Source organism: Acomys russatus, chromosome 1 (genome assembly GCF_903995435.1).
Source record: "Acomys russatus chromosome 1, mAcoRus1.1, whole genome shotgun sequence".
Taxonomy (NCBI): domain Eukaryota; kingdom Metazoa; phylum Chordata; class Mammalia; order Rodentia; family Muridae; genus Acomys; species Acomys russatus.
In genome coordinates, this window is record NC_067137.1 from 56,690,024 (window position 1) to 56,717,110 (window position 27,087).

The 27,087-nt window shown below is 36.9% G+C and overlaps 1 protein-coding gene across 2 annotated transcripts in view; it reads left to right on the top strand.

The window, feature by feature from the left end:
• Positions 1-25,021, top strand: part of Pnpla8 (patatin like phospholipase domain containing 8) — a 49,051-nt gene extending 24,030 nt beyond the window's left edge. For both annotated transcript variants that reach the window (XM_051145218.1, XM_051145227.1), the window contains exons 5-10: positions 1,453-1,547; positions 4,684-4,855; positions 8,170-8,227; positions 12,997-13,191; positions 21,330-21,525; positions 24,463-25,021. In XM_051145218.1, coding sequence (XP_051001175.1) covers positions 1,453-1,547; positions 4,684-4,855; positions 8,170-8,227; positions 12,997-13,191; positions 21,330-21,525; positions 24,463-24,737 — 991 coding nt within the window. In that variant the 3' untranslated portion in view covers positions 24,738-25,021. The remainder of the gene's footprint in view (positions 1-1,452; positions 1,548-4,683; positions 4,856-8,169; positions 8,228-12,996; positions 13,192-21,329; positions 21,526-24,462) is intronic.
• The last annotated feature ends 2,066 nt before the right edge of the window (positions 25,022-27,087 follow it).

Below are 27,087 nucleotides of genomic sequence, written 5' to 3' on the forward strand. Positions count from 1 at the left end.
CTTAATTCCTTTGCAAAAAAAATAATGGATGTCACATTGTTAGATCTGTTTTATACAGCAGCATCGTTAATTCTTCATGTCTTACTCAGAATTATAATGTGGCAGCTCTTATATAAGCCACTATCTGACAGCTCCTGAAATCAACATTACTTATCCCAGCTTTAAAAAAAAAAAAAAAGGCTGAGTGTGGTGGTGCAACACCTGTAATCCCGACACTTGAGAGGCAGAGGCAGGGGGAATCTCTGAGTTTAAGGTCACTTAAGACTATATAGTGAGACTGTGCCAAGAGGGAGGGAGGGAGGGAGGGAGGGAGAAGAAAGAGAAAGAGAAGGGGGAGGGAGGGAAAGAAAAGAAAAGAGATAAACAAACCAAAAGTCAAAAGTCAACACGTTTGGTCTTCAACTATACGCTTTAGATATTTGCTAATGACCTCTGTTGGTCCCCATCAAGGTACAGTTTAAAACTCTTCCATTGTCTTATAGTACTGACCTACCCTGCATCACGTAGTGGGAACTGTACTTGTTATTTTTCTTAGAATTGTCAACATATGTTATACAGCCTAAGTAAGCTGAAGCCCCCTAGACTGCTTTTACATTCTCATTCTCTCATGAAGCTATTAACTACCTTTAGTAAAGATTCAAAAATGAAAAGTGTCAGTAGTATTAACTAATAGACTTTTTTTGTTGTTGTTTTGTTTTTTGTTTTGTTTTTCGAGACAAGGTTTCTCTGTGTAGCTTTGGCTGTCCTGGATTCGCTTTGTAGACCAGGCTGGCCTTTAACTCAGAGCGATCCACCTGCCTCTGTGCGCCACCACACCTGGCCTAATAGACTCTTAATGTAGAAGATGGTTCTAAGTTTATTGTTTAAAAAAATTAATAAATAAAAGGTACTGTGAAAATCTGACCAGTGAAACATAAATACAAATATATAGAATTATAGGTGATCAACTATATTAATAAAAGAAGAAAATAGTTTATAGTACCCCAGAACTACTGAGGATGGTTTTTAGGTGTTTTTCAGAATTGAGGTTTTAAAAATATATCTAAACTGGCTTATCTTTATATTACTTAAAAATATTATGATATAGCTGAGTGCAGTGGCACACACCTGTAATCCCAGCAGTCGAGGAGGCAGAAGCAGGTGGATGTCTGAGTTCGAGGACAGCCTGTTCTACGAAGTGAGTCCAGGACAGCCAAGGCTACACAGAGAAACCCTGTCTCAAAAAAAACAAAAACCAGAACCAAGTATGCTGCTGCCATTGCACAGGCTTTGTATTTATATTTGTATTTTGAAGTGCTCCTAAAATTTGGTCAGATGATTTTTGTTGATGCTAGTTTAAATTAAGTTTTCATGTTAGCATATAATCTGAAAAAGCAGTTTTATAGAATTGTTTTATTCTGTAACTTGAATTTGCCTTGAACAGAAATTATCAATTTGTTTTCTTTTTCACAGAGGTGTGGTAGCTCTTCAGACTCTGCGGAAGTTGGTTGAACTTACTCAGAAGCCAATTCATCAGCTCTTTGATTACATCTGCGGTGTAAGCACAGGTAATTCCCATCACGAACATGGGAGTGTTGCACCAGTGGATCACAGGCGAGAGCATGAAGCACGGGTTTGGGATCATGGCCTTCTCTGAAATAATGGGCAGTAATTTCACAACTTTAATGATGACTAATCCTTGATGTAGTAAAATTTTAAAACTGCTTAGTGTTTAAATATGTAACTTTAAGTTTAAGCATTTATGAATGACTTAATTTTATTGTTTTCAACAAGTTGCACTGACAAATAATTACTAATTACTGGTTTTTGGCAGAGTTACTGTAAGGAGATGATGTTAGAAGTGGTAGGTAGTCAGATGGCATTTGTGCTAATAGAAAATAAAGGTGGGAAAAGGAATATCATTGAATAAGTTGTTTTATATATTATTTTATGGTGGTTTGAAACTAGAACGTTTTACTTTTAAAAAGCTATTTGTAAAGATGGATAGTTGGTATATATATGAAATTGAGGTCTTATGTTTATTTTATTTTATTTTTTACATTTATTTTTACTAATTTATTCAGATTATAACTAAATTGTTATCCCATCACTTGTATCCTGAGGTTTTATGTTTATATAGAAGAATTTTTCAGCTTAAAATAATTGTTAGTTTATCTTAATGTTCTACTTGGTTTCTCCCTTTATTGGGCTCTTGACAAAGTTTATATCTATGCTTTATTCTTCTGAATTATGATATCCCTAGAGATCACTAAGAACATGGCCAGAGATTCCTCTATATGATGAGTGTTAAGTATGGCATATTCCCAGAGAGCAAGCCAGTTGTCCTCCAGTTGCAAAGACTACATGATGAGAAATGCTGCAAGGATGGTTCTGAGTAGAAAGGTACTGGAGTCAGGGCCACAGAACTTTGGGTGTTAGCAAACACGGAGAATGACGGCGAGAAGGACGGAGAGAACCTTTCTCTGCAGAGGTCTCTCAGGATGCTGAAAGTGTTTTTTCTTGTATATTTCTTAGCTGGGCAGTGGTGGCCCATGTCTTTAATCTCAGCACTCAAGAAGCAGAGGCAGGTGGATTTTTGTGAGTTCCAGGCCAGCCTGGTCTACAATAGAGCGAGGGCCAGGATGGCTAAGACTATAGAGAAACCTTGTCTTGGAAAAAAATAAAAAATAAAAAGTTGTCCCAAGTTCAGTTCAGACTCAGCGAATAGGAAAGTGGGATCTGCATCTGGAAAGGCAGAGAGCTATGACGTTACTATAAAGAAAGATGCCCGGCCAGGCGTGGTGCCACTCATCTGTACTCTCAGTACTCTAGAGGCTGAGGCAGGAAGATCGTGAGTTCTAGGCCAGCCTAGGCTCCATAGATTTCTTTTAATATGTTAGAATGTATTGTGACTTTTAAAATAAGAAGATAAAGTATATATCCAAAGGTGACTTGACTCTGAAAATTTCTCGGAGAGATACTTCCCAAGACTAGTATTGTGTATAGGTTTGTTTTGAAACATTACCCATTTCTGTTAACTTTGGAATGGTCCTGGCAGTTGAAACATCTAAAGGTAGCTACAAGCTCACTTCTTGCTTTGGCTTCTTGTTGGATGACTACTACAGTAGAGCCCCGCGAATCAGTGACCAGTCATGATATTGTGTAACATGTAGGCTTCTGAGTCTGCAGCCTTTCTTTCCACTGCACTTTCTAACTTGTAGGTGCTTTATAATTTACCTTCATTTTTCCATTTTGCTTATTCCTGAGTTGGTTTTATATGTGATTGATTGATTGATTATTTATTTATTTATTATCTATACAGTGCTCTGCTTGGATGAAGGCCTGCAGGCCAGAAGAAGGCATTACATCACATGACAGATGGTTGTGAGTCACCATGTGGTTGCTGGGAATTGAACTCAGGACCTCTGGAAGAGTAGACAGTGCTCTTAACCTCTGAGTTAATAAATGCATACTTAGTTTAAGGATAGTATCTTTACTAGCTTAATAAAACTAATTCATTTAAAAATATCTGTTTATCTTTATAGCAGTTTTTTTTTTTTTTTTTTTAAAGTACTTTCCAAGCACTTGGGAGGCAGAGACAGGAGGACCTCTGAGAGTTTGAGAACAGCCTGGTATACATTGCAAACTCTAGGACAGCCAAGGCTACAAGAGAGACCCCTCCTCTCTCTAAGAAAAAAAGATTTAATTTTTAAACATTATTTGTTATGTTTATTAGGAATATTCTCCAAATTATAAATGTTTTTATATAGTTTGAGCCATAACATTGTACTAAATTATCAGTTATCTAATCTTGATACCAGTTACAATAAAAACCTTTCTGGGCAGGAGAGATGGCTTGGGAATTAAGAGAGCACTGCCTGAATTTCTGCAAGACCAGGATTCAATTTACAGCCATTTCTAATTCCAGTCCAGGAAATCCAGTGCCCTTTTCTGAACTTCATGAGTACTAGGTACATATGTGGTGTGCAAACATAAATGCATTAAGAACACTTATACACATAAATTAAAAACTTTAAAAACTAAAAAACATTTAAACTACATTGTTGTTTATTTCTTTACAGGTTAAGTGGTTAAGCAGGTTTTGCCTGTCTTGCTGACTTCTCATACCCCAAAACTCCATTTTCCTCTTTAGTTTGGAATTAGGCAAAGTAGAACCACTAGGTGGCAGTGTGTCCCACCAATTACAATGGTACGTGAAATCAGCTATTTAAAAAGACACCCTAGAATACCTAATTTCTTTCCTCACATTGATTCCAGGACCAAACTGAAGGAGAGATTGCTTAATGAGTTGATGAGTTGTCAAATACATTTTTAGTAAAACATGCTTTTACTTTCCATGGTATCTTATATATAATCTAATTTAGTATAAAAGAGCATTTTGATGTATCCTAAAATTACTGTCATTGCCATCTTAAAGTCATTGACTGCTGTAAGTCTCACCTTTTGGGACCTGGAAAAGCTTTTTAGATGTATTATTATTCAATGGTAATGAACTTACAAGCTGTAGCTATTATTTATACTCATTTCGCAGATGGAAAACTTAGGACTCTGAGAAGAGATTTGTCCCAAGTCCAGTTAGAAAGTATTAGAGCTAGAATTTTAGCAGGTTGGTTGCTTGGAGCCATGTGTACCCATGTGAGCAGTTACATCTCTAATGATAAAGACTAAGAATGTTCTTTCCAGGGGCCATATTGGCATTTATGCTGGGATTGTTTCACATGCCACTGGATGAATGTGAGGAACTCTATCGAAAGTTGGGCTCAGACATCTTCTCACAGAATGTTATTGTCGGGACCGTCAAAATGAGTTGGAGCCATGCATTTTATGACAGTCACACGTGGGAAAAGATCCTTAAGTGAGTTTCAGTTCTTTTCTAAAATATTTGTTTATATAGTTGTTTATGAATATTAAGATTTGAGAACTACAAGAGAATGATATTTCCACTAATTTGAAATAACCACTATCTCTCTTTCAGTGAGTCATATTTTAGTCACAGATTCTTGAGTTTTTGTATGTAAGATTTGTATATAGAAATTTGGGGGGTAAAAGAGGATATATGTTCATATGTTCATCTCTATATGTGTTATATGTGTGGGAGCCCATGCACGTGTATGCAGATGTGTGTGTACATATAAGTAGAAGCCAGAGATGGATGTTCAGTGTCCTCCTGTATCACCTATTTTGTTTATCTATCATTGTGTGTATGACATGTAGGCATGCATTACTATGGCACATATGTGAAGGTCAAAGGACGTCTTTCTGGAGTCAGTTCTCTTGGTCCACCTTTTTATTGGAATTTGGAGATTAAAGCCAGGCTGCCAGGCTTGTGAAGGAACCATCTTCCTAGCTTTACTTATTTTTCGAGACAGGGTCTTTCCCTAAACCTGGAGGTCACCAATTTGGCTAGACTGACAGGTCAGCAAGCCCCTGTCTCCACCTCCCCAGTGCTAGAATTACAGGTATAGACCACCATGCCTAGCTCTTACATGGGTTCTCAGAACCTGAACTCAGGTCTTGTGAGCAGGCATTTTATAGGTGGAGTTTTCTCTTTAGCCCTTGGTAACTACTTTTTTAAAAAAAGATGAGGTCATAGTTTACATAGATGTTTATTTGTAAACTGTTGTTTTTCTTTGATGTCTTACAGTCTTTCAAGTCATTATTCTGAAAGAGCAAGTAATATTAAAATTTTTTCCAGATGCAATAAAATCAAAACTATAAGTGGAAAGTAGGAATTTAAATCACCCCAAACTTACTATTGAAAGCTGTGGGACTTGTAATATATTTAATTTTTTTCTTGATTAGATTTGTGTTGGCGGGGTGGCATGTTTGTGTGTAGGGTGTGCATATGTGGATTCCTGCATGTGCAAGTGCAGGAGGAAGTCAGAGGTAGGTCTCCAATATCATTCCTCAGACACCTTCATCCTTTGCTTGATCCTCTCATTAAGTAGGAGCTTGGCCAAGTAGGCTAGCCTGGTTGGCCATGAAACTCTAGGGAGTCCTTTGTCTCTACCTCTCTCATCTCGCCATTGCTGGCATTACAGGCAGATGCCCAGCTTTCTGTGTGAATTCTGAGAATCCAAACTCAAGTCCTCATGTTTGCCACACTAAGACATCTATCTCCTTAGCTTATTCTGTTTTTCCCATCTATTTTGTATAGATGAAGTTACTTTATACTTGTAAATTGTATCCTTATCCTTATTTTCAATGTTATTAAAACTAATAGCACCTTTGAAAGACTACACTGTATTCTAGAGTGTGGTGGTATCATATTTTCTTAACCTTTTCTATCTAAGATATTTATTTATTTGCTTGTTTGTTTTGCAAATCATTTTTTATTTAATTAATTTATTCATATTACATCTCAATTGTTGTTCCATCCCTTGTATCCTCCCATTCCTTCCTCCCTCCCATTTTCCCCTTAATCCCCTCCCCTATGACTGTGACTGAGTGGGACCTCCTCCCCCTGTATATGCTCATAGGGTATCAAGTCTCTTCTTGGTAACCTGCTATCCTTCCTCTGAGTGCCACCAGGCCTCCCCATCCAGGGGACGTGGTCAAATATGGGGCACCAGAAATCGTTAAGAAAATACGAGAGTCGTTCCCCACTCTCCATTCCTACTTAGGATATTTATGAACATCTGAAACATTTTTATTTTTCTGCCTTTTGTGATTAGGATCAGCTATAGTAGAAAATTGTAAACTTATGCCAACATTTCAGAATGTGTCATTCTTGTTAATTTATAGGAAACACTCATTTGTTTAAATGCTGTTTTTTATTTTTTAATCTTGAAACATTAAAAAAAAAAAAAACACTGAAAATAACCTATAATCCCGCCAAGAAAGTAGCATTTAATATTCCCTTTTAGGACTTACAGCCAAATGAGTGTGTGCTTGTGTGCATGTGTTTTCCTCCTCCCCAACAATTGGGATGATAACGCACACCTCCTGCACTTCCATTTAGTGTCTGTCACAGGTGACCAAGCTATCATTCATATTCTTTGAAAGCATTATTTATTTCTTTATTTTTTGAGTCAGGATTTCTCTCTGTAGCCTTGACTGTCCTGGACTTTGTAGCCCAGGCTGGCCTCAAACTCAACAGCAATCCTCTTGTCTCTGCCTCCCAAGTGCTGGGATTACAGGCATGTGTGCCACCACACCTGGCTTTTGAAAATATCTTTAATGGTTGTTCATTATCTCATTTTATGAATATGTTATTTTTAGTTTAACATATTTCCTACTAGAAAAGGACACATAAGAAGTCTTTTTTTTTTTTTTTTTTTTTGTACTTTACAGATGGTCATGGACATCTCATATACCATCTTATGTCTCCTGATATCTTTAAAGGAAAATCCTAGGCATAAAACTCTATGTCAGAAATGTTATACATGTTGTAAAAGTCTTGAGAAAAAAAGAGCACATGAATTTGGGGTGGAGAGTGGTGGTGTGGAGAGCGGAGGAATTGGAGGGTAAGGAGTCAGAGTAGATCTGATCCAAACATATTAATGCATATATGAAATTCTCAGACAATAGTTCTTGAGATATATGCATATAATAGCTGAATTGTTCTTAAAGATAGGATCCTGGTTTACTCATCTGCCATCATCAAATTTTTTATTTTTAATTTACAAAGTATTTAAAATACCAAGTAACTTAAATTTTATAATATCTGAATATTTGAGAGTTTAAAGTGACCATGAACCTTCTTTGTATTTTTATTACATTATCTTTGTGAATATTATGGGTATGGTCTTTTGCTCATTTGTGTTCAGTTGTTTTCTTACATTTATTTATTGTGCATGTATATATCTGTCTATGGGTATTTGTGCCACACTGTTCTCTCTACCTTGTGCATTCCTGCAGTGAACTCAGATCATAAGGCTTGATAACAAACACGCTGAGCCATATAATGGGTCCAGCATATTTTTTTTTTTAAAGAACACCCTTCATTTATTCCTATTTTCTCTTTAATGTAAATTTTTTTTTAGAGGAAATTTGTCCTAGTTTGCTTTCTGTTGCTGTGATCAAGCATGATGGACAAAAGCATTTAGGGAAGGAAGGGTTGATTTCACTGGCACACCCTAATCACAAAGCTATAGACAAATGGATACTCTGTGATTGTTAAGACATAAAACAGTTTTGATGTAACTCATGTATTCCTGTTTAATAAAGGGATAGAATGGGATCTACACTAATGATTGAAACAGCACGAGATCCAGCATGCCCCAAGGTAAGTCTGAAGGTCTCTTAGGTAGAGCATCACAGAGCTGGGAGACGTCTGCTCTGAATAGCCAATAAGGAGAAGCACCCTAAGAAGTTTTTTAGTAGATGTTATTTATTTAGTAGACTTTATCTATTAGGTCATTCTATAAAAATACAAAATATAACCATTAGATTGTTTATGTAGCAAAATTGTAATTAAAGGTTTAAAATGAATTGAAACTGAAAATACAGAATTTTTATCTAATTATTTTTTAAAAATCTGGTGGTTTAAGGAAAATTATCTTCTACCTTAGATTTTTTAAAATAGAAGTTTTATATAATATATAAAATCAACAGGATTATATTAATGTACAAATAGAATTCCTATTTTTAAAGCTTGAGTCATTTAGGTATGTTTCTATGTAGTTCTTTATTCATTATTGAAACTACACAATCTGAAATTGCTTTAGGTTGGTTTTAATACCAATTGTTTGACTGAAGATTATAATCAGTGTCCCTCAGAATTCCACATGGCTTGTATTTATTCTTGAATGGCAAATTACAAGGTTGAAAAATGAAGACAACCACCCCCTCTTCTGTTCTTTATCTTCATCACTGTCATGCTTTCATTTTTTTGAATGCTATGTGCCTTTGAGGCATAGCTGAATTTGTCAGAATAATGCTGTGGCTTTACTAAGATCATAATACTTGCAAAGTATATAAAAACAATGACTAATTTGTAAATATGCTGTATTTTTAATCTTTAGTGGTTTTTATTAATGATAATATTGTATAAGTTATTACATTAGAATAATAAAGTAAGCTAGACACATGGAATTACAGGCCTGTGGATTACTTCACATATCTCAGTAATCACATTAAATAAATAATCTCAGAAATGAAGTACTTTCCTGCAATGGATACTGTGGAACACATTAATAGTTCACTGAAAGCATACATTGCAAGGGATGTAACGAAGGCTACTTTGTGAGAACTCATTGTAAAGGCTAGTAAGTAGGAGCATTCCTGGCAAAAGGACAAAGAGAATGGTCTGTGTACGGCTCAAAGAGAATTCCAGGAACTGCAAGCTTTCCTGAAGACTAGGGCCCAAGGATCTGAGGGCAGCATGTGGGATGAGACTGGAACAGTAGGCAGATTAGATCACACACTGACCTTGAAAGCCATGACAAAGAGATGACTTCATTCCTTGTGAGAGGACCCTAGGATATGCCCTACCTACCCCTCTCATTTGTTCTTCTGGATCACTAGGTCCCTGTGTTTGTTTGAATATTTGCTTCCAAATTGTAGAAGTTGTCAACCTTGGGTAAAGGAATAGATGTGAGCATGGGGAAACTTGAGCCGTGTGCAGAGGTTTTTTGTTGTACTAAAGGGAGCAGGCAGCTCTATAGGATCCCTAATCCCTCCCCCCCTTTTTTTAAATCCCAGTTATAGAAAGACCCTCTGAATTTTAGTGGATGGCCAGGTGGAACCTATAGATGCCAAGAGTCATGAATTACTTACAAAATTTTAGGATAGGACCTTTGTTTATTTTATTTTTTTATTATTGGGGAAGGGGTGAGACAGGGTTTCTTTGTGTAGCCCTGGCTGTCCTGGACCAGTTTGTAGACCAGGCTGGCCTTGAACTCAAAGAGATTCGCCTGCCTCTGCTTCCCAGAGTGCTGGACCTTTCTTTATTAGATAACAAGCAAACAGGGCCTTGGCAGGGCTTGGCACAAGACAGAAAACCTTAGACCTGTGATTTGAAAGCTTTGGGAATTTGCTAAAATCATAACATTTTCATTTTTTCTCCACTTTTTTTTTATTGAAAATAGATTCTTTTCTCATACACTATGTCGTGGTTACAATTTTTCCTCCCTCTATTCCAAGTTACTCCTCACCTCCCTTCCCTTAAGGATCCACTCCCTTTCTGTCTCTCATTAGAAAAAAAAAAACAGACTTCTAAGAGATAACAGCCAGACATGAAATAATAAAATATAATAAGATAAAGCAAAGTCTATCACAATGAGCCTGGACAAAGCATCCCAACAGAAAGAAAAATGCCCCAGGAGCAGGCACAGGAAGCTGAAACCCACTTGTTTGTGCACTTAAAAGGAGTCCCATAAGAATACTAAACTGAAAGCTATCACGTATATGCAGAGGACCTGGTGCAGACCTATGTAGGCCCTGTGCTTGCTGCTTTGTTCTCCGTAAGTTTATATGAGCCTTGCTCAGTTAATTCAAAGGGTCTTGTATTCTAGTGTTCTTTATCTTCTCTGGCTCTTATACTTTTTTTACCTCTGTTTACTACTCTAGTTGGTTGTAGAACCTGGGAGAATGGAGCCAATAAATGATGCAGACTAAAATCTCATGCAATAGCCAGCTTTATTCAGAGCATTAGACAGTTTATACCCTGAGGATTAAGAGTGGTCCGTCACCTGAGTAAAGTTCTCATGACCCCACTCTATATATAATCACAGGGACAAGCTGCAAGTGGCTTGCATACATAGACATCCATAGACATACAAACAAGTAATATCCAGTTGTAATGAATAAACTGAAGTAAACTATCACATCCATGACACCTGGGAGGGGGCACATTCCAAAGCAATCCATGTTACGGAGGAACAGAAGTTACAAGACTTTTGTCTTGTTTACTTGGAGTGTTCTCACAAGGTCTCAGAAATCTCACACAGCTTCATTCTCAGACCATAGTCCAAAATGACTCCTCTTCTGAGAGGTTCCCTAAGCACTAAGGGGAGGGATTTGATGGAGACATCCCATTTAGAGCTGTGTGTTTCAAGGACTCTCTCCACATATGGGTCTCTGCATATTTATGTCTGCTCCAAGAAGCAGCTTCTCTGATAGCTGAATAAGGTACTTATTTATGGGTTTAGGAGTCATTTTTCTTTTAGATGGGAATAGTTTGGTTCTACCCTGGGTCTTTGGGCTATCTAGTCTCTGGTTCCTGGTCACCCAACCAGTATTGGGCATGGGTTCTGTCTTGTGTAGTAGGCCTTACGTCAAAGCAGATATTCATTTACTGCATCCACAAGTTCTGTGCTACCATTGCTGTAGCATATTTTGCAGGGAAGGTGTTTCTTTTGGGAGCCTGTAGCATACCTTTCTGCACCAAAGACACAGGTAGGGGTGAAAGCACCATGTAGGCACCAGCTCAACTGCTCCATGTTCAATGAGTTGTGCTGGTGTTGTCCTCTGCAATGGGGCTCCCGTGTCAGTTTGTGGAGAACAACCCATTGTCTAAGAAACAGCCTGGCTTGTTTGGCATTTCCATGGGACTCTCTTGGCCAACAACTCAAATGAATGCAACATAGTTCTGATACTGGAAGCCTTGTTTGGTGACAAGAGATGGGACTCCCCTATTAGGATACTTCATTAGGATTGCCTTCATCTGTTTTAGAAATTTTCTACTGTACTAGGTTTCCATGTCATCCCTCAAGTGTCCCTCAATTTCATCTGTTTCTCCTGCATTCTCTCCCTCAACCTTACTGCCTCTCTCCCTCCCCATTTGATTCTCTTATTCCAGCTCCTGCCTGCCCTCAGTGTACCTGTAAAGGCTATTCTGTTTCCTCCTCCTAGGGAGACCCATATGTTCCCCTTGGTCCCTTCCCTTATACTTAACCTCTTTAGGACTACAGATTATAGGTTGGTTATCATTTATTAATGACTAACATTCGCATACAAGTTAATACATACTATATTAATGTTTCTGCGTCTGGGTTACCTTACTTAGCATGTTTTCTTTGAGCTCCATCTATTTGCCTGCAAATTTCATGATGCCATTGTTTTTTAACAGCTGAGTAATACTCCATTGTGTAAATGTACCACATTTTGCTTATTCATTGTTCCAATGATTGACATAAGGTTGTTTCCAGTTTCTGACTGTTATGAATAGAGCAGCAGTGAACATGGTTTAACAAGTGTCCTTGTGGTAGGATGAAGCATCCTTTGGATATATGCCCAAGAGAAGTGTTGCAGGGTCTTGAGGTAGATAGGGTCCCAATTTTTTGAAGAACTGCCATATTGATTTCCATAGTGGCTGTGCCAGTTTTCACTCCCACCAGCAATGGAGGAGTGCTCCCCTTATTCCACATCCTTTTAATCATGAGTTGGCACTTGTGTTATTGGTCTTAACCAGTCTGACAAGTGTAAGATAGAATCTCAAAGTAGTTTTGTAAAATCAGATTTTCAAAGCACAGAAAATTTGTCGTAAACAATGTTGAAATACTGCATTTGTTGATTTTTAATTATTTATTAATTGTTGACACTGTTGCATAAGTTACTACTTTAGAAATGTGTGCCTTTCTGAGTATTTTTAAATACATCATGTATTCATGTGCATCTTCTATTATTGTTCTCATCTAATATATCTCAATTGTCTTGTGACTTAGGCTTTTTTTAACCTTTGTTTCTTTTATAACAAACTTGTAGTTTCCTTTTAGTATTTTGTGTTACATATTGATCTTGCTGGTCTTGTATGTATATATATATATATATATATATATATATATATATAAAACTAAATAGTATTCAGCTGGCAATGGCAGTTCACACCTGTAATTGCAGCACTCAGGAGGTTTAGGCAAGAGAATTATACAAGTTCAAGGTCAGCATAGATTATATGGTGAATTTTAAGCCAATCAGGGCTACAGGATGAGGGTCCTTTCCCTTAAAAAAGAAAATAATAATAATAATAATAAATGGCAATAAATAGTATTGTTTCTAAAGATTCTAGGTATTGTGGTTAATAGTCATATTGTTTACTTTTTAACTTTCCAGGTTGCTGCTGTAAGTACCATAGTAAACAGAGGACTAACACCAAAAGCTTTTGTGTTCAGAAACTATGGTCATTTTCCTGGCATCAACTCTCACTACTTGGGAGGCTGTCAGTATAAAATGTGGCAGGCCATTAGAGCCTCATCAGCTGCTCCAGGCTACTTTGCAGAATATGCTCTGGGGAATGATCTTCATCAAGTAAGTTGACCTATGCGGCTGTCTTTAAAACTCTTAAGTGTTTGAGGCAGCAAGGAGGGTTATGTGGGAGGGTTTTGAGGGAGGAAAGGGAAGGAGAAAAAGGAAGGAAATGATACAATCTTTAAAAATAAAGATATGTTTTAAAGTCGGCATTTATTAACTGTCACTGAACTTCACAAAGATCAACAAAGGGAATTTCTTCCTGTTTTCACCTAGGTCAAAAGTTCTGTAATTCAAGAAACTTTATGCTGGGCGTGGTGGCACATGCCTTTAATCCGAGCACTTGGGAGACAAAGGCAGGCTAATCTTTCAGAGTTCAAGGCCAGCCTGGCCTACAAGAGAGCCCAGGACAGTCAAGGCTGTTACATGAAAAAACCCTGTCTTGAACCTAAAAAAAAAAAAAAGAGAGAGAGAGAGAGAGAAAGAAAGAAAGAAACTTTACTTTTAATTAATATGCCTTCTGATGAAGAGTATGGTTTAGGAAAACTTTTTTATTTCTATTTTATATTGTGTGGTTGATAAATGCAGTAACTATTGATGAAAAATGAGATAGTGTGCATGACCCTTATGCCGACATGATGAGCACTGATAAATTTCCTGGCGGTTTAGGCTGTGTGACAGTTTTGGAGGGCGGACTGTGTAGGGAAGGGTGTTGTCACATAGTAGTAAGTACTCACTAAGCCAGCTGTGTGCTAGACAGTGCTTCACATGTACTGACTCACCTGTTACATGGCCCCACCCGGAGACAGCTGTTTGCATTCGTAAATAAGAGCTGTTGAGAGAGAGACCAGAGACAAAGCCACAAAGTTGCAGGATGTAGTTTCTAGCCATGGTGTTTCAAGTCTGTGGATGAATTAACTAGAAAGCTGAGTATTCTTGGTAATTCTTTTTCGGTGTTTTGCTTCATTTACTTAACTTGCTTCTCTGTCAAGTTTTTCACACTGTATAGAAATCTGTATTCTTAACTTACACTAGATAGTAAAAATAAAGACGATTAAAGCTTTTAACCTAACACTTCTAAAACACATATCTTTTACCTAGCTAAATTTTCATGTGACTTTTCACTTAAAATCAGTATTAACTGAAGGAATCATGAAGTCTTTCTTCTCTAATCATCAAAGTATATGTGTCCTCTTTATGATAATCAGTTATGAGGGAAAAAGTGTTCTATTAGTGACAAGAACCTTCGGATAACATTCAAACCCTGCCATAGATCTTCTGTATATAATCTGTCAGCTATAGAAACTTGAAAACTTCCTCATAGAGAATTTTAGTTTATATGTGTCAGAGCTACAAAATAATTTAAAGTATTTTTTTTTAATTTTGTTCTACATTTTGATAAAATACCATTCTAAAATGTTGGTCAATTAATTTTAGTTTTTACAAGTAATCTTTGTTGTTAGATTAAAGCACAGTTCTTTCGTCTTTGGCATCATTTCAAACTATTTCTTATTCTGTCACATGTTGTTGAATTATGTAAAGCACTTCTCCTTTGGTTTTTTTCTTTTTTTTTCTTTTTTCTTTTTTTTTTCCTTCCCTCTCTCGGGGCAGAACATGTTATATCTCAAGGGTTTTTTTTTAGCCCCCTCTGTATCTTAATATGTACTTTTCTGTTATCAGTAACTTCCTCCTTTCTTATATTATTATTACTGTGTCCCAGGTGAAAAATCATTTAATATTTTTAAATGTTAGGTTTATAAATTGTAATTTTTATATAGTTATCATGCTACAGACCTGCAATAAAAAGTCATATACTCACAGACATTTTCTTTCTTCCTCCCTCACCCCATCTTACCAATTATCTAGAGCATTGAACTCCTTGGTTGTTCCAGGTTAGCTCTGGTCTCAAAATCCTACCTTAGCTTTTATTTTTATCTCAGGGGAAGCAGATCTAACATTTAACTAAAGTGCTTTGTTGGCTTCTTTTCTATTTTACATAGACTAATAATATTTCTTTTCATGCTTGACCATTTTTATGCTGACAACTATAATCTATCACTTTATTTTAAGCTACTGATAAAATAATTTCTGTAAAGTATATAACTACATGGACTAGCCAGGTGCAGTGGCACAAACCTGTAATTTCATCACTTGAGGAGGCAGAAACAGTCAGATCTCTGTGAGTTCAAGGCTAGCGTGGTCTACAAAGTGAGCCCAGGACAGAGAAACCCTGTTTCTAAATGAACAAACAAACAAACTACATGGACTAAGAAATAGAATTTGTAACCAGTGGACTCCAGAAACAATGACACATTTATCCGAAAAAGAATATTCAAGTGGGATCTGTAATTTAAGACCCTACTTAAATACACACTTTATTTTATAGTTTCTTGAAAATCTCAAGAAATAGGATAGTTCCCCCTTAAAAGATAATAACATTTATTCTAAAATATGAATGATCTTGGTTGCTTAAATAAAAGAAAACTTGGAAGTAAAGCAAAGTTAGTCTCTGTTTCTTACCCCTTAGGAAACTGCCAAAGATAACATTAAAATACAATACTTGTATAGCCTTCTTGTACTAAATTCTTTAAGTTTATATTGTATTTATAATCTCATTTTAAAAATACATTTTTAACTGTCATGGCTACAGATACCTCATTTTTGGTCTTTCATATTCTTTTGGAGGCAGGTCAAATATAACTTATGGCGTGGAATGTGGTGCCAGCCATTATTCTCAATATTCAGAAGACAGAGCTAGGTGGATCTCTGTTAGTTCAGTACTAGCCTGGTATATATAGCAAGTTCCAGGACAACAAGCTGTGTAGTAAGACCCTGGATAGAGGAGGGAAATGAGGGATTGAGGAAAGTGAGAGAAGAGAGGAAGTGGGGAGGCAGAGTGGAGAAAGGGGACTGGTTAGAGGGATGGGAGAGAACAAGTATAAATTATGGGTTGGTATTCTATTTGAACAATTACTGGAAATACTGCTGTACTTAGGAGGGTTGAATAGATGGATAAAATTCCATTTGCCTTTGACTCTAAAAAGAATTACAACACTTACAAATTATTTACTTTGGAAAACTGCTTTAGTTTCATGTCAGCATATGCCATTTAGGAAGAAGAAATCTTAATCAAGAAAATACTTTCTTAGGATTGGCCTATAGGAACGTGCATAGGGCATTTTCTTGGTTGATGATTCATTAGTCATCAAATTGGGACGGTTAAGTGAAATAAACCCTTTCCTGCCCAAGTTACTTTTATTTTCCAAGTTACTTTTAGTTATGGTGTTTTATCACAGCAGTAGAACCCCTAAGACAAAATCAAAGCAGGGATTCTTTCTGCCCTTTGTCAGAAAGTAGCATAGTATTTATCTTGAAGTAGTAATTTTCGTACAAAATTGTTCTCTTTTTTTCATCTCCTCTTCCAAAATAATTTTTTCTTTTTCTTTTTTTCTTTTCTTTTCTTTTTCTTTTTGGTGTTTTGAGACAAGGTTTCTCTGTTATCTTGGCTGTCCTGGACTTGCTTTGTAGACCAGGCTGGCCTTGAACTCATAGTAATCTGCTTGCGTCTGCCTCCCGAGTTCTGGGATTAAAGGCGTGCACCTCCATAACCAGCTCAAGATTAAATTCTTACCATCCCATCTTTGGTTAAAAACAATCTGATACATCATTATATTAGCCAGGGTTCTCTAGACTAACAGAATACACAGAATGAATCTCTTTCTTCATGGATCCTGCTAAAAGGCAAAGCTGAATTCAGCCAAATAACTCAGACTAGACCATGGACTGAAGTGATAAAGATTGCCAAATAATACAGATGTGGTTTATTCTTTACAAAGATGCTTTCATTTGAGTTGTTGTTTAGAGAAAGAGTGGTCAATTAAATAGAGGAAAATGGGGAAGGATTACATAGTTTGGATAAAGATGGTTTTGGAAACATTACAAATAAAAGTTTCAGGACAATGTAAAGGTAACTAATGCCATTGACTTATGCCCTTAAAATGAGTTATATCCTTTAAATTTTGCCTATATTTAATTTATTATGAAAAAAAAACCTGAAAACAAAAACAACAACAACAACAAAAACTCAAAAACAAGCCAAAACCATAGGAAGGGTTTTAACCACTGAGAGGTGGCTCAGTAATATTTCAGAGTTACCACTGCTCTTTTAGAGGACTTGAGTGTGGTTGCCAGCACTCCCAACAGGTGGTTCACACTCATTTTTGTAGCTCCAGCTCCAGGGGTGTCTGATACCTTTGACTTCCCAGGACACCTGAGTGCACATATACACATAATTTAAAACAGTAAAACTATGGCACTAAAAAGAAACCAAGAAGAAAGTACCCATGCCTGCCCAGAAGGTAAAGTGGGAAGATCACGAGTTCAGGGATAGCGTAGGCTCTACATCATCGTGGTATCAGAAAGAAAACAGCATTTTCAGAAGGTGAGGTTGCACTGTGAATTTAAACCATGAATATTTTTCTTAGAGCATATGGAAACATCTTAAGGTATGTAGAGGAAGAGAAGAAGACTGTTATCATTGGCAAGAAAGAACAGAGAACTCATGTATTGAGGGGACAGCGACATGCAGAGTACATAGTCTTTGAGGAAAATGAGCCTACCAGCCGAAAAAGTTATTTCATATAGTGATTCATTATACTAGCTAAAGGCTCAGTTCATTCTCAGAGCTGTCATCACTGTAAGCTTTTTGATCTGCCACCAGGTATACAGATGGTTATTTAGGCTTTTCATGAATGAACTGATGTAATATACTTGGCAATAGAGAATCAGTCTCAACACACACACACACACACACACACACACACACACACTTTCTGCTGTGTGTTTAACCACAAGGCCTCAGCCATGCTAGGTAAGTGCTCTCATATCTTTAATGTGTACTTTGACTTTAGTTTAGGGTTTTGCTTTGTGTATTCTCTGCCATGTTACTTTGAGTTTAGGAACGATAACTATTTAACTAAACCACTAAGAAACACATTGAAACTTCAGAGTGTTGACTCCATAAACAAATAAAGCATCACCCCTGAGTAAATGCCAGCTATGCTTTCCTAGTCCAGTTCTCAATACAAGTTGCCCTCTTCCTAGACTCGGCCAAAGGGCAGAGATGTCAGTGCTTTTAGGACAGTCAGTCAAGCGGAAAACAGGGCAAAGTGTTTTCTCTCATCCCAGATGTGTGCCTTTCATAGACTAGTTTTCTGTGGTTTTAGTTTCAGTGGCTATCAGTACTCAGCACCATGGAAAGAGCTATGGTGTGAAATGTTCACACTTACTCTTAAGAAGTACCTCCTATTGCTGTTATTTGTTGTCTTAATAGAGGGTCTTGCTGTACAGCCCTGGTTGGCCCCGTATTACCTGTGTAGCTGAGGTAGTGTTTAAAATCACAGTAGTCCTCCTTCCTCAGCCTCCAGAATGCTGGCTAGTATGTGCACTGCAGTGCCCAACTAGAGATATCTTTTAAAAGAATATCCTCTGGGCCCAGGGGTCCTGCTCAAACTATGACAACAGCCAAGGACAATACGGGAAGTAAACTTCGAGCCCCTACTCAGATCTAGCCAATGGGCAGGACATTCTCCACCATTGAGTGGAGAGTGGGGACAGACTTTCACACGAACTCTGGTGCCCCATTTTTTACCATGTCCCCTTAATGAGGAGGCCTGGTGCCACCCAGAGGAAGGATAGCAGCCTACCAAGAAGAGCATATACAGGGGGAGGAGGTCCCCCTCAGTCACAGACATAGGGGAGGAGAATAGGGGGAAAGTGGGAGGGAGGGAGGAATGGGAGGATACAAGGGATGGGCTAACAATTGAGATGTAATATGAATAAATTAATAAAATATTAAAATTTTAAAAAAGAATGTCCTCCTGTGAAAGTCATAGAAATGTATGGCGCAGTCTTCCAAAGGCATGTAGTAAAGGTGGAGGCCAGCAATTCAGAGATAGAAATTAGACTATAAAATCACAACTAACAGCCCATACTAAAAGGTATAAGCAATGAGAAGATGTAACTACACTCCTTCTCTCAGAATCTGATAGCCTTGTGTTGCCCTGCACTCTCAAAAATATAATGAAGCTTTATATTAGTGACCACTAACTTTTTGTGTAGTTGGCCTTCTAATGTGAGTACATGTTGAGAGTATTATTTGAGGAAGTTAGGGTTGTGTGTGTGTGTGTGTGTGTGTGAAATAGAACAGAGTCTAGGAATAGACTTACATGCATATGGCCTTTATCTCTGCTAAAGACACAAAGCAGTTCACAGGATAGTCCTTTTGTGGAGCAGGCTTTGCATGTGTGGATAGTACATGTGAGTAATCTGTATGAATACCAGAGATTGGCGTCAAGTGTCTTTGTTCTCCACCTGTTTGTTCAGACAAACTCTCTCCCTGAACTTAAAGCTTACCAGTTGAGGAAACTGGCTGGTCCGTAGGCCCCAGGGATCTGCCTGTCTCTACTCTTCAGTGCTGAGGTTACAGATACAATAAGTGCCACCACACCTGGCTTTTACTAGGTGCTTGGTATCTGAACTCAGGTCCTCTTCCTTGAAAGCAGGCACTTTACCTACTAATGCCCCAAGGATAATACCCCAAGGATAATCTCAACAAATTGCTTTGAAATACATTGCTGTTGTTGCCCTCGCTCTCCCCCACCCCAAGACACACACCAAAACCTTGACAATAAACCTCATTGCTTATTCTAAGAATATATAATGGGTTGTAATTTTGATGTAAGCCTCCCAGGTTATGCCAAGATTATTCAGTGGATTGTAGTTTTTTTGTTTTGTTTATTTGTTTTGGTTTTTTTCCCCAGAGACAAAGTTTCTCTGTGTAACCTTGGCTGTCCCAGACTTGCTTTGTAGACCAGGCTGCCCTTGAACTCACAACAATCTGCCTGCCTCTGCCTCCAGAGTGCTGGGATTAAAGGTGTGTGCCACCATGCCCAGCTGGATTGTAGTTTCAAGTGTAAAATGTTTAGAAGAAAGAAAAAAAGTACTGTGGTCTATGGTTAAATAGACTTCTAACAGTTATTTTTAAAAAGTTACTGCCCATTCACAAAAACACTGGTACACCAGACTTTATCAAAATTAAAAAGTTTTACTTTGCAGAGTTAGTCTCAGAAACTCAAAAGATAAGTGACTCACAGGAAGAAAGTACAGATTATTGAAATATGGTACATCTACAAAGGAATATATGTAGAATATATGTAGAAGCTATATAGGAAAAAACCTAAGTATTACTTAAAATATCTTCAGTCAGATGTATGTCCCTAGATTTTTAAGCTCAATATGCAATATAGTAATCAAATAGATTTAAATATTGTGTGATTCATTCTGTTATAGTTTGGCTATAATTTTAAGTACTTTTTTATTTTTATAGTATTCTATCAGCATATTTTACATTACTTTTTGAATGCCTCAAAATTATGTTGATCGTGATAAGCACTTAGAACAGTGGTTCTCAATCTTGCTAATGCTGTGACTTAAACTGTTTAATACAGTTCCTTATGTTGTAGTAACCCCCACCATAAAAATTGTTGTTTGCTAGTTTATAATTTTGCTACTGTTATAAATCACAATATAAATACCCATTTTCCAGTGGTCTCAGGTGATCCCTGTGAAAGGGTTACTTGACCCCCTAAGGGGTCATGACCCACAGATTTAGAACTACTGACTTCGATGTTCAAAGTTTCTCCTGCTTTCTTTAGGTTATAGCTGTACTGTGGATATGATACCTTAAAGTTGTTTTGTTTAAATTTCAATTACTTTGATTATAATGAACTTGTGAGAAATTGTTTTTCTTCTTATTAATTATTAACTATTCTTGTATCTTTAAAAAATTGTTTGGTTCAGGGACCAGCAAGATGACTCAGTGGTTAGAGGTATTTGCTACCAAGTCCAGTGACCCACATGGATGACCCATCTGACCTTCATGTGGATGCATACATAATAAATAAATAGGCATGAAAATGTTTTAGGTTTTTCAGTTCGTCTTAGTATTTTTTGAGCAGCATATAAAAAGTTCTCCAAAATAGGAAGCTAAAAATCTTCTTAGATGGTGTGTTTCTCAGTTGTAGCATAGGGGTAAATTCATTTGAAGGGATCTTCTTGTTATAAATCACTCAGTACATTGATAGCTTTTTCCTGTAGTAAATACTGAACTGACTGTTCTTACGGCTTGTGTTTTACAGGATGGAGGTTTACTTCTGAATAACCCTTCAGCCCTGGCCATGCATGAGTGTAAATGTATCTGGCCAGATGCCCCATTAGAGTGCATAGTATCTCTGGGCACAGGACGGTACGAAAGTGATGTGAAGAATACCGCAACATATACAAGCCTGAAGACCAAGCTCTCTAATGTTATCAGCAGTGCTACAGACACAGAGGGTTAGTTTTACTGTTATAACCTTCAGGCACTTCAACTGATAGTACTCTGATTTTGGTAAAGTGTGATGTCAACTGTGAAAGAGTGGTTTGGGCTGTATTGTGGGCTTAGGAAGCACATAGGAGCTTCAGTCATGCTGAAGAAACTACGCTTCTCCTGGCAGTTAGTGCCTTGTTTGCTAGTTTAGGGTTAGAGAAGTATGTACTGCTGACCTGGCTCAGACACACAGGTGGGTACCTCCCAGTTAAGAAAAGGAAAAGCAGCAAGGGTCAGATAGGGTTAAACGTTCATAGAATAACCAGGAGACAGTTGGAAGCAAAAAGAGAATTGGATTCTGACAAATGCGGAAGTCACCTAGCATTAGAATACATTCTTGTTTCTACTCTTGGTGTTCTTCTAGTAAGTAGTCTTCTTAAAAACACCAGCATGACCCATTTAAAGTCTATTTAAAATAGCAGTTGTCTTTCCTCTTCTTAAAGTCTTCTCGGCTTTCTGTCTGTGAATAAAATCCAAAAGCCTTCTTCCTCTAAAATTTTCACACCTTACAAACTGAACTGCTGAGTATCTAGCTACAATCTGACTGTTCTCCTTTACTTTCTAAGAGCTCAGGGGCCTCATGGTCTCTCCTATTGGTCTCCATATAAGGCACTCTACCCAGATAAATGTGTGTCCTTTGCTTCCTTCAGGCTGTCTACTACAAGTTCCTCACCATCTTACTCCGGCCACTTACCCAGCCACTTCTCTTCCCCTCCCCCTCTCAAAGCCCATTTCTTCTTATGGGTATATATTACATGTATTTATCTATTGCACATCTCTCTGTGCCAGTAAAATATAAGGCAATGGTGGAGGTATAGCTCAGTATTAGAGTCGTTGCCTAGCATGTGTGAGACCCTGAGATTCATCCTCATACCTTAAAATTCAAAATTGGTTTATCACTGATTTCAGTCCATAGCACATATTGAGACTTTGACAAGTGTTTGTTGAATTTTGAGTTTTGAACCTTAGTTTTACTTAGATCTCGTTATCTTACTGCTTTCCTTTTAAATCCTAAAATGGGTTATTAATTTCCTAAAGTAGCATTTAGCAGCTCCATGTTTAAGCCTTTTTGTCTCTTTCAGCATGTTTTTAGTTAAGTCAATAACTTAGGCTCTTCAGCTCTCTGTTAAGGACTTTTATCTTTTAAAAGGTAAACCACAAATACATGATAAACTGGACTTTTTCACTTTCTGAAAAGTTCTTTTGCTAATTTAGTAAGATATCTTTTTCATTTTGTTAAGTTAAAACTGACATAAACTGTATATATAAGGTGTACAGTGTGTTCTTTAAATTTAAGTATACTCTGTAACAATTACCACACACAAGATAAGAAATTCCATTTCCTAGTATAATTAACTATGGTTACCATACTGTACATTTAAAACACTAGTATTCTTTCAGCTGTAGTAAATGAATGTTTATGACCTTTGTCCAGTATTTTCCCTATCCCCAAACTCCAGGACAGCTAGCATTGTACACCATCTTTTCTCTACACTTGACTATTTTAGATTCTATATACAAATATTATACATGATTTGTCTTCATGTATCTGGCTTGTCTCAATAAGTATGTTGTTCTACAAACTCATTCAGATGTAGCAGATAACAGGATTTTTTTCTCTGCCTTAAGGCTTAACATCCTACCACATGTAAAATATACATATTGGTATGCATATCTTGATGGTTGTGAATAGTGCGGTGAACATGGTATGACAAATATCTCTTAAAGATTCTGATTTCATTTTCTTCAGATATATACCCAGAGTGGGATTTCATACGGTAGAAATGTAGTTCTGTGAAGCACCTCTTTATTTTTATTTTTATTTTATTTATGTATTTATTTATTTACTTATTTGCAAAGTCGGTTTTACCAGTTTGCGTTCCTACTAATAATGGACTATGGCCTTTTTTCCATATCCTCAGCAACACTTCTTTTATCTCTTATCCTTTAATAAGAGCCAGCATTGTAGTGTGAGTGTATGGTTTTGATTTGCATTTGTGATGATTCAATACAGTTTTCTTATAATAGGCCATCTGCTCAGGCAGATAGACTTTAGTGAACCAGTCTCATACTGCTTATGTCTATAGTTCAGACAGTGATGAGCTCTATAGGAAATTTTGGAAGATGCTCTAGTTAATGACACAAATATAGAGGTTTAATTGTAATAGTTAACTTTGAAAACAGACACAAGCATTACATTGAGACATATATTATATATTATATGAGACATATATAATAATTTATAATAAATTGTTACAGAAGTACAAAAATAAGCAGTTTTATTTGGCTCACTCTAATCTGGACAATTACTATTAAATGGTGAATATGTGTGTGTGTGTGTGTGTGTGTGTGTGTGTGTGTGTGTGTATTTATTTATTTATATATTTGTGATTAAGAGGAAGATAAGACGACTAACATGATTCTGTTTGTCTGACATTCTTTAAAAAAGAGGGAGTATGAGATGGCTCACTGTTGGAGACTCAGAAACCTTTGGGGGTCATAGGCCTGCTCATGACTTGTGGTTGTAAAACATTTTTATCCATTACCAGGCTTTGCCAAATTATGCAATTAAAACTGGCAAATTTTAACATGCATAAATGTATAGTATAATGAAAAGCAAAAGAAAAGTAACGCATTTCAAAAAGAAAAGCTTAGTCAAGCAAGATCCCCAGCTAAGCAAAATAATGAAGTATTTGAAAAGTGAATTGAAATTTGTAGACTTGCTCGTATTGTAGATTTCTTGAACCTATCGTGAGTTGGGGTGGTAAAATAAGCACATGTTCATAATGTGCATAAAAGATGATAATTATAAGTAAAGAAAAAGTTAATCATTCATTCCAAAATAACTTATCTCACACCTTCTTTTGTTATTCAGCCTTTCTTGTTCATTTTTCTTTTAACAGAAGTCCATATAATGCTTGATGGTCTGTTACCTCCTGACACATATTTTAGATTCAATCCTGTCATGTGTGAAAACATACCCCTAGATGAAAGTCGAAATGAAAAGCTGGACCAGCTGCAGCTAGAAGGGATGAAGTATATAGAAAGAAATGAACAAAAGATGAAAAAAGTTGCAAAAATATTAAGTCAAGAGAAAACTACACTTCAGAAGATCAATGACTGGATAAAGCTGAAAACTGACATGTATGAAGGCCTTCCATTCTTTTCAAAGTTGTAAGTAGGGCACACGTGTTCTCATAAACGAAGGCCGTCAAGAGGCCCACCAAATAGAATACGGAACTGTGAGAAAACAACACGAGTTCTCTGTGAGATACTTAGTGAATTCAGGCAAACCCTGAAACACAGGTAATATTTTGATCAGCTTACAAGCTCACAAAAGATATGTTTGGCTATGGAAGTTATGGAAAGTTATATGGGAACTAGGTATTTAAAGTGTTCATAACCTTTAAGCATTTTATTACTATGCTAGTTGGTTTTAGTATCGTATCTATTGGCCTTAAATTGTTTGATGTTTGAAAATTTATGAATATATGTGCCAAACAAGAAGTGGAAAGTCTTGTACTTTATGCCTTGCTTTTAGTCATTTCAATCATGTGAAAGTTGTGTGACTGTTGATTTTCTTTCATGTGGAAAAGGTGATTTCTCTTTACATCTATACTGTTTAGCATTTTACAAGGTGGACCTACAATCTATGTGTTACCTTTCACTGTAGTATCATTTAAAGAGATGGAGAAAATGGGGTTTTGTTTATTAAAATACCTTTATGTTTAAAATACAAAAGAACTGGACACAGTTTTCTATTCAAAAAGATTGATAGGTTTCTAGTGAGCTAACTTTCCTCTTGAAATTTCAAGATAATGTTCACTTTTGTAGATTGAATGCTATCTTATCATTCACTGTTAAAGAATCAATTGTTCAATTTCATTGAGAAAATATTCTTATCATTAACAAAAATAAACTATTGAAGTGATCAGTTGTCCAAGGCTAATGCCATTGTCAAGGCTTTTCTTGCTCATGATTGCCCAGTTTTTTATAGCATTTACAAAGAAATATTAGTCTAGTTGGGTTTAATTCAGTAATCCCTTTAACCATTTGGGTTTTACAGAAGCCAAAACATGGTGCTGTAGACCAAATATACTAATCTTTGGTTTATTATTTTTCTTGTAAATCTTTACATTGTGTTGAAATTTTCCATGAAAAGTGAAACCAAGGTGGGTACCCTTGCTGAATACACATAAACTAACACTGCCCCTGCTGCCTGTGTTATCCTGGTGATTGCAGTGCTGGCTCACTGAAGTGTAAGAAGGGTGTGAGCTGTGGAGGGACTGAGAATGTGGGTGTTCAGCTGCTGTCTGCTGCATAGTCAGCCTTTGCTCATGACCTTGAGCACAGTGGACAGTTTGTGAGATTCAGCTCTATCACTTGTAAAAGGAGAAAAGCTAATTGTCAAATTTTGTGGCTTCTTGTTTATTTTTTAAGAACAAGATAAATAAGCTTCCAATTATTTTGGAAGAGAATTCATCCTTTTTAGACCATAGGTCTAATGCAACTAGACTGACTTTCTAGTGTAAGAAAAATAAACATTAATGGGAATTTGCATATTCTGGAGATTCTGTATAATAGCAGATTTCAAGCACAAGCTGCTGTGTGGCCCACATAAGTTTACCTTGTGAAGTTCTCTTGTGCTACTGTGGTGTAGTTCATACTTTGCAGCTTAAATCTACTTTTCATCATTTGTGCTTTCTAGTACACAGGGAGGGTACCTGTGGTCATTGCTGAGGGTAATCAGGCCACAGTTTCTTCAGCCACATATCTTGGGTGCCACATATCATCTTTCATCCTAACAAAGTGTAGCCATATGTGTGCTATACAAGTTTTTGTTTGATCTTGTCTCAATTGGTACGTGATACTGGTTACCCAAACAACTGAGTAGTTTCCTGAGATAACTTTCATTTTGAAATGAAGCCAGTGCAAAAGCAGCCTATGGAAGCGAGATAGTTCTCTCTCTCATGGATTAAAAGAAAAATCTTTATCAAAGAAGCAGTAATGGAAGACTTTTGTGAAATATAAATTGTCCCATTGTACTAAGAAAATGTATTATTTTGATGCTCAGACCTTGTTGACTATCTCAGAAATAAAATTTAAAAAGAAATACATGTTTTTTTTTTTTTTTTTTAAGTAAATGGAAGATACTATTCCTTTTGGGGTGGGAGGAATGGTGTTTGGAGACAAGGTGTCTCTGTGTAGCCTTGACTCTCCTGGACTTGCTTTGTAGACTAGGCTGGCCTTCAACTCACAGAGATCTGCCTCCTTGAATGCTGGGATTAAAGACATTGCAACATTATCACTAGAGGCCAGAAGGGTGGAGCGCTCTCTAGCTAGGTTAAAATTAACACTCTGAACTTGACTCCTCCCATACCCTTTCATCCATGAGAAATTAGACATCATTGGAGTTTTTTGAGAGGAAAAGAAGTCACAAAAAGCCTGAATGCATTCTGAGAGGATATGGGACTCATCCACCTTTGGTAACAGGAGGGAGCTTTTTCATTTACGATGCAGCTTATAAT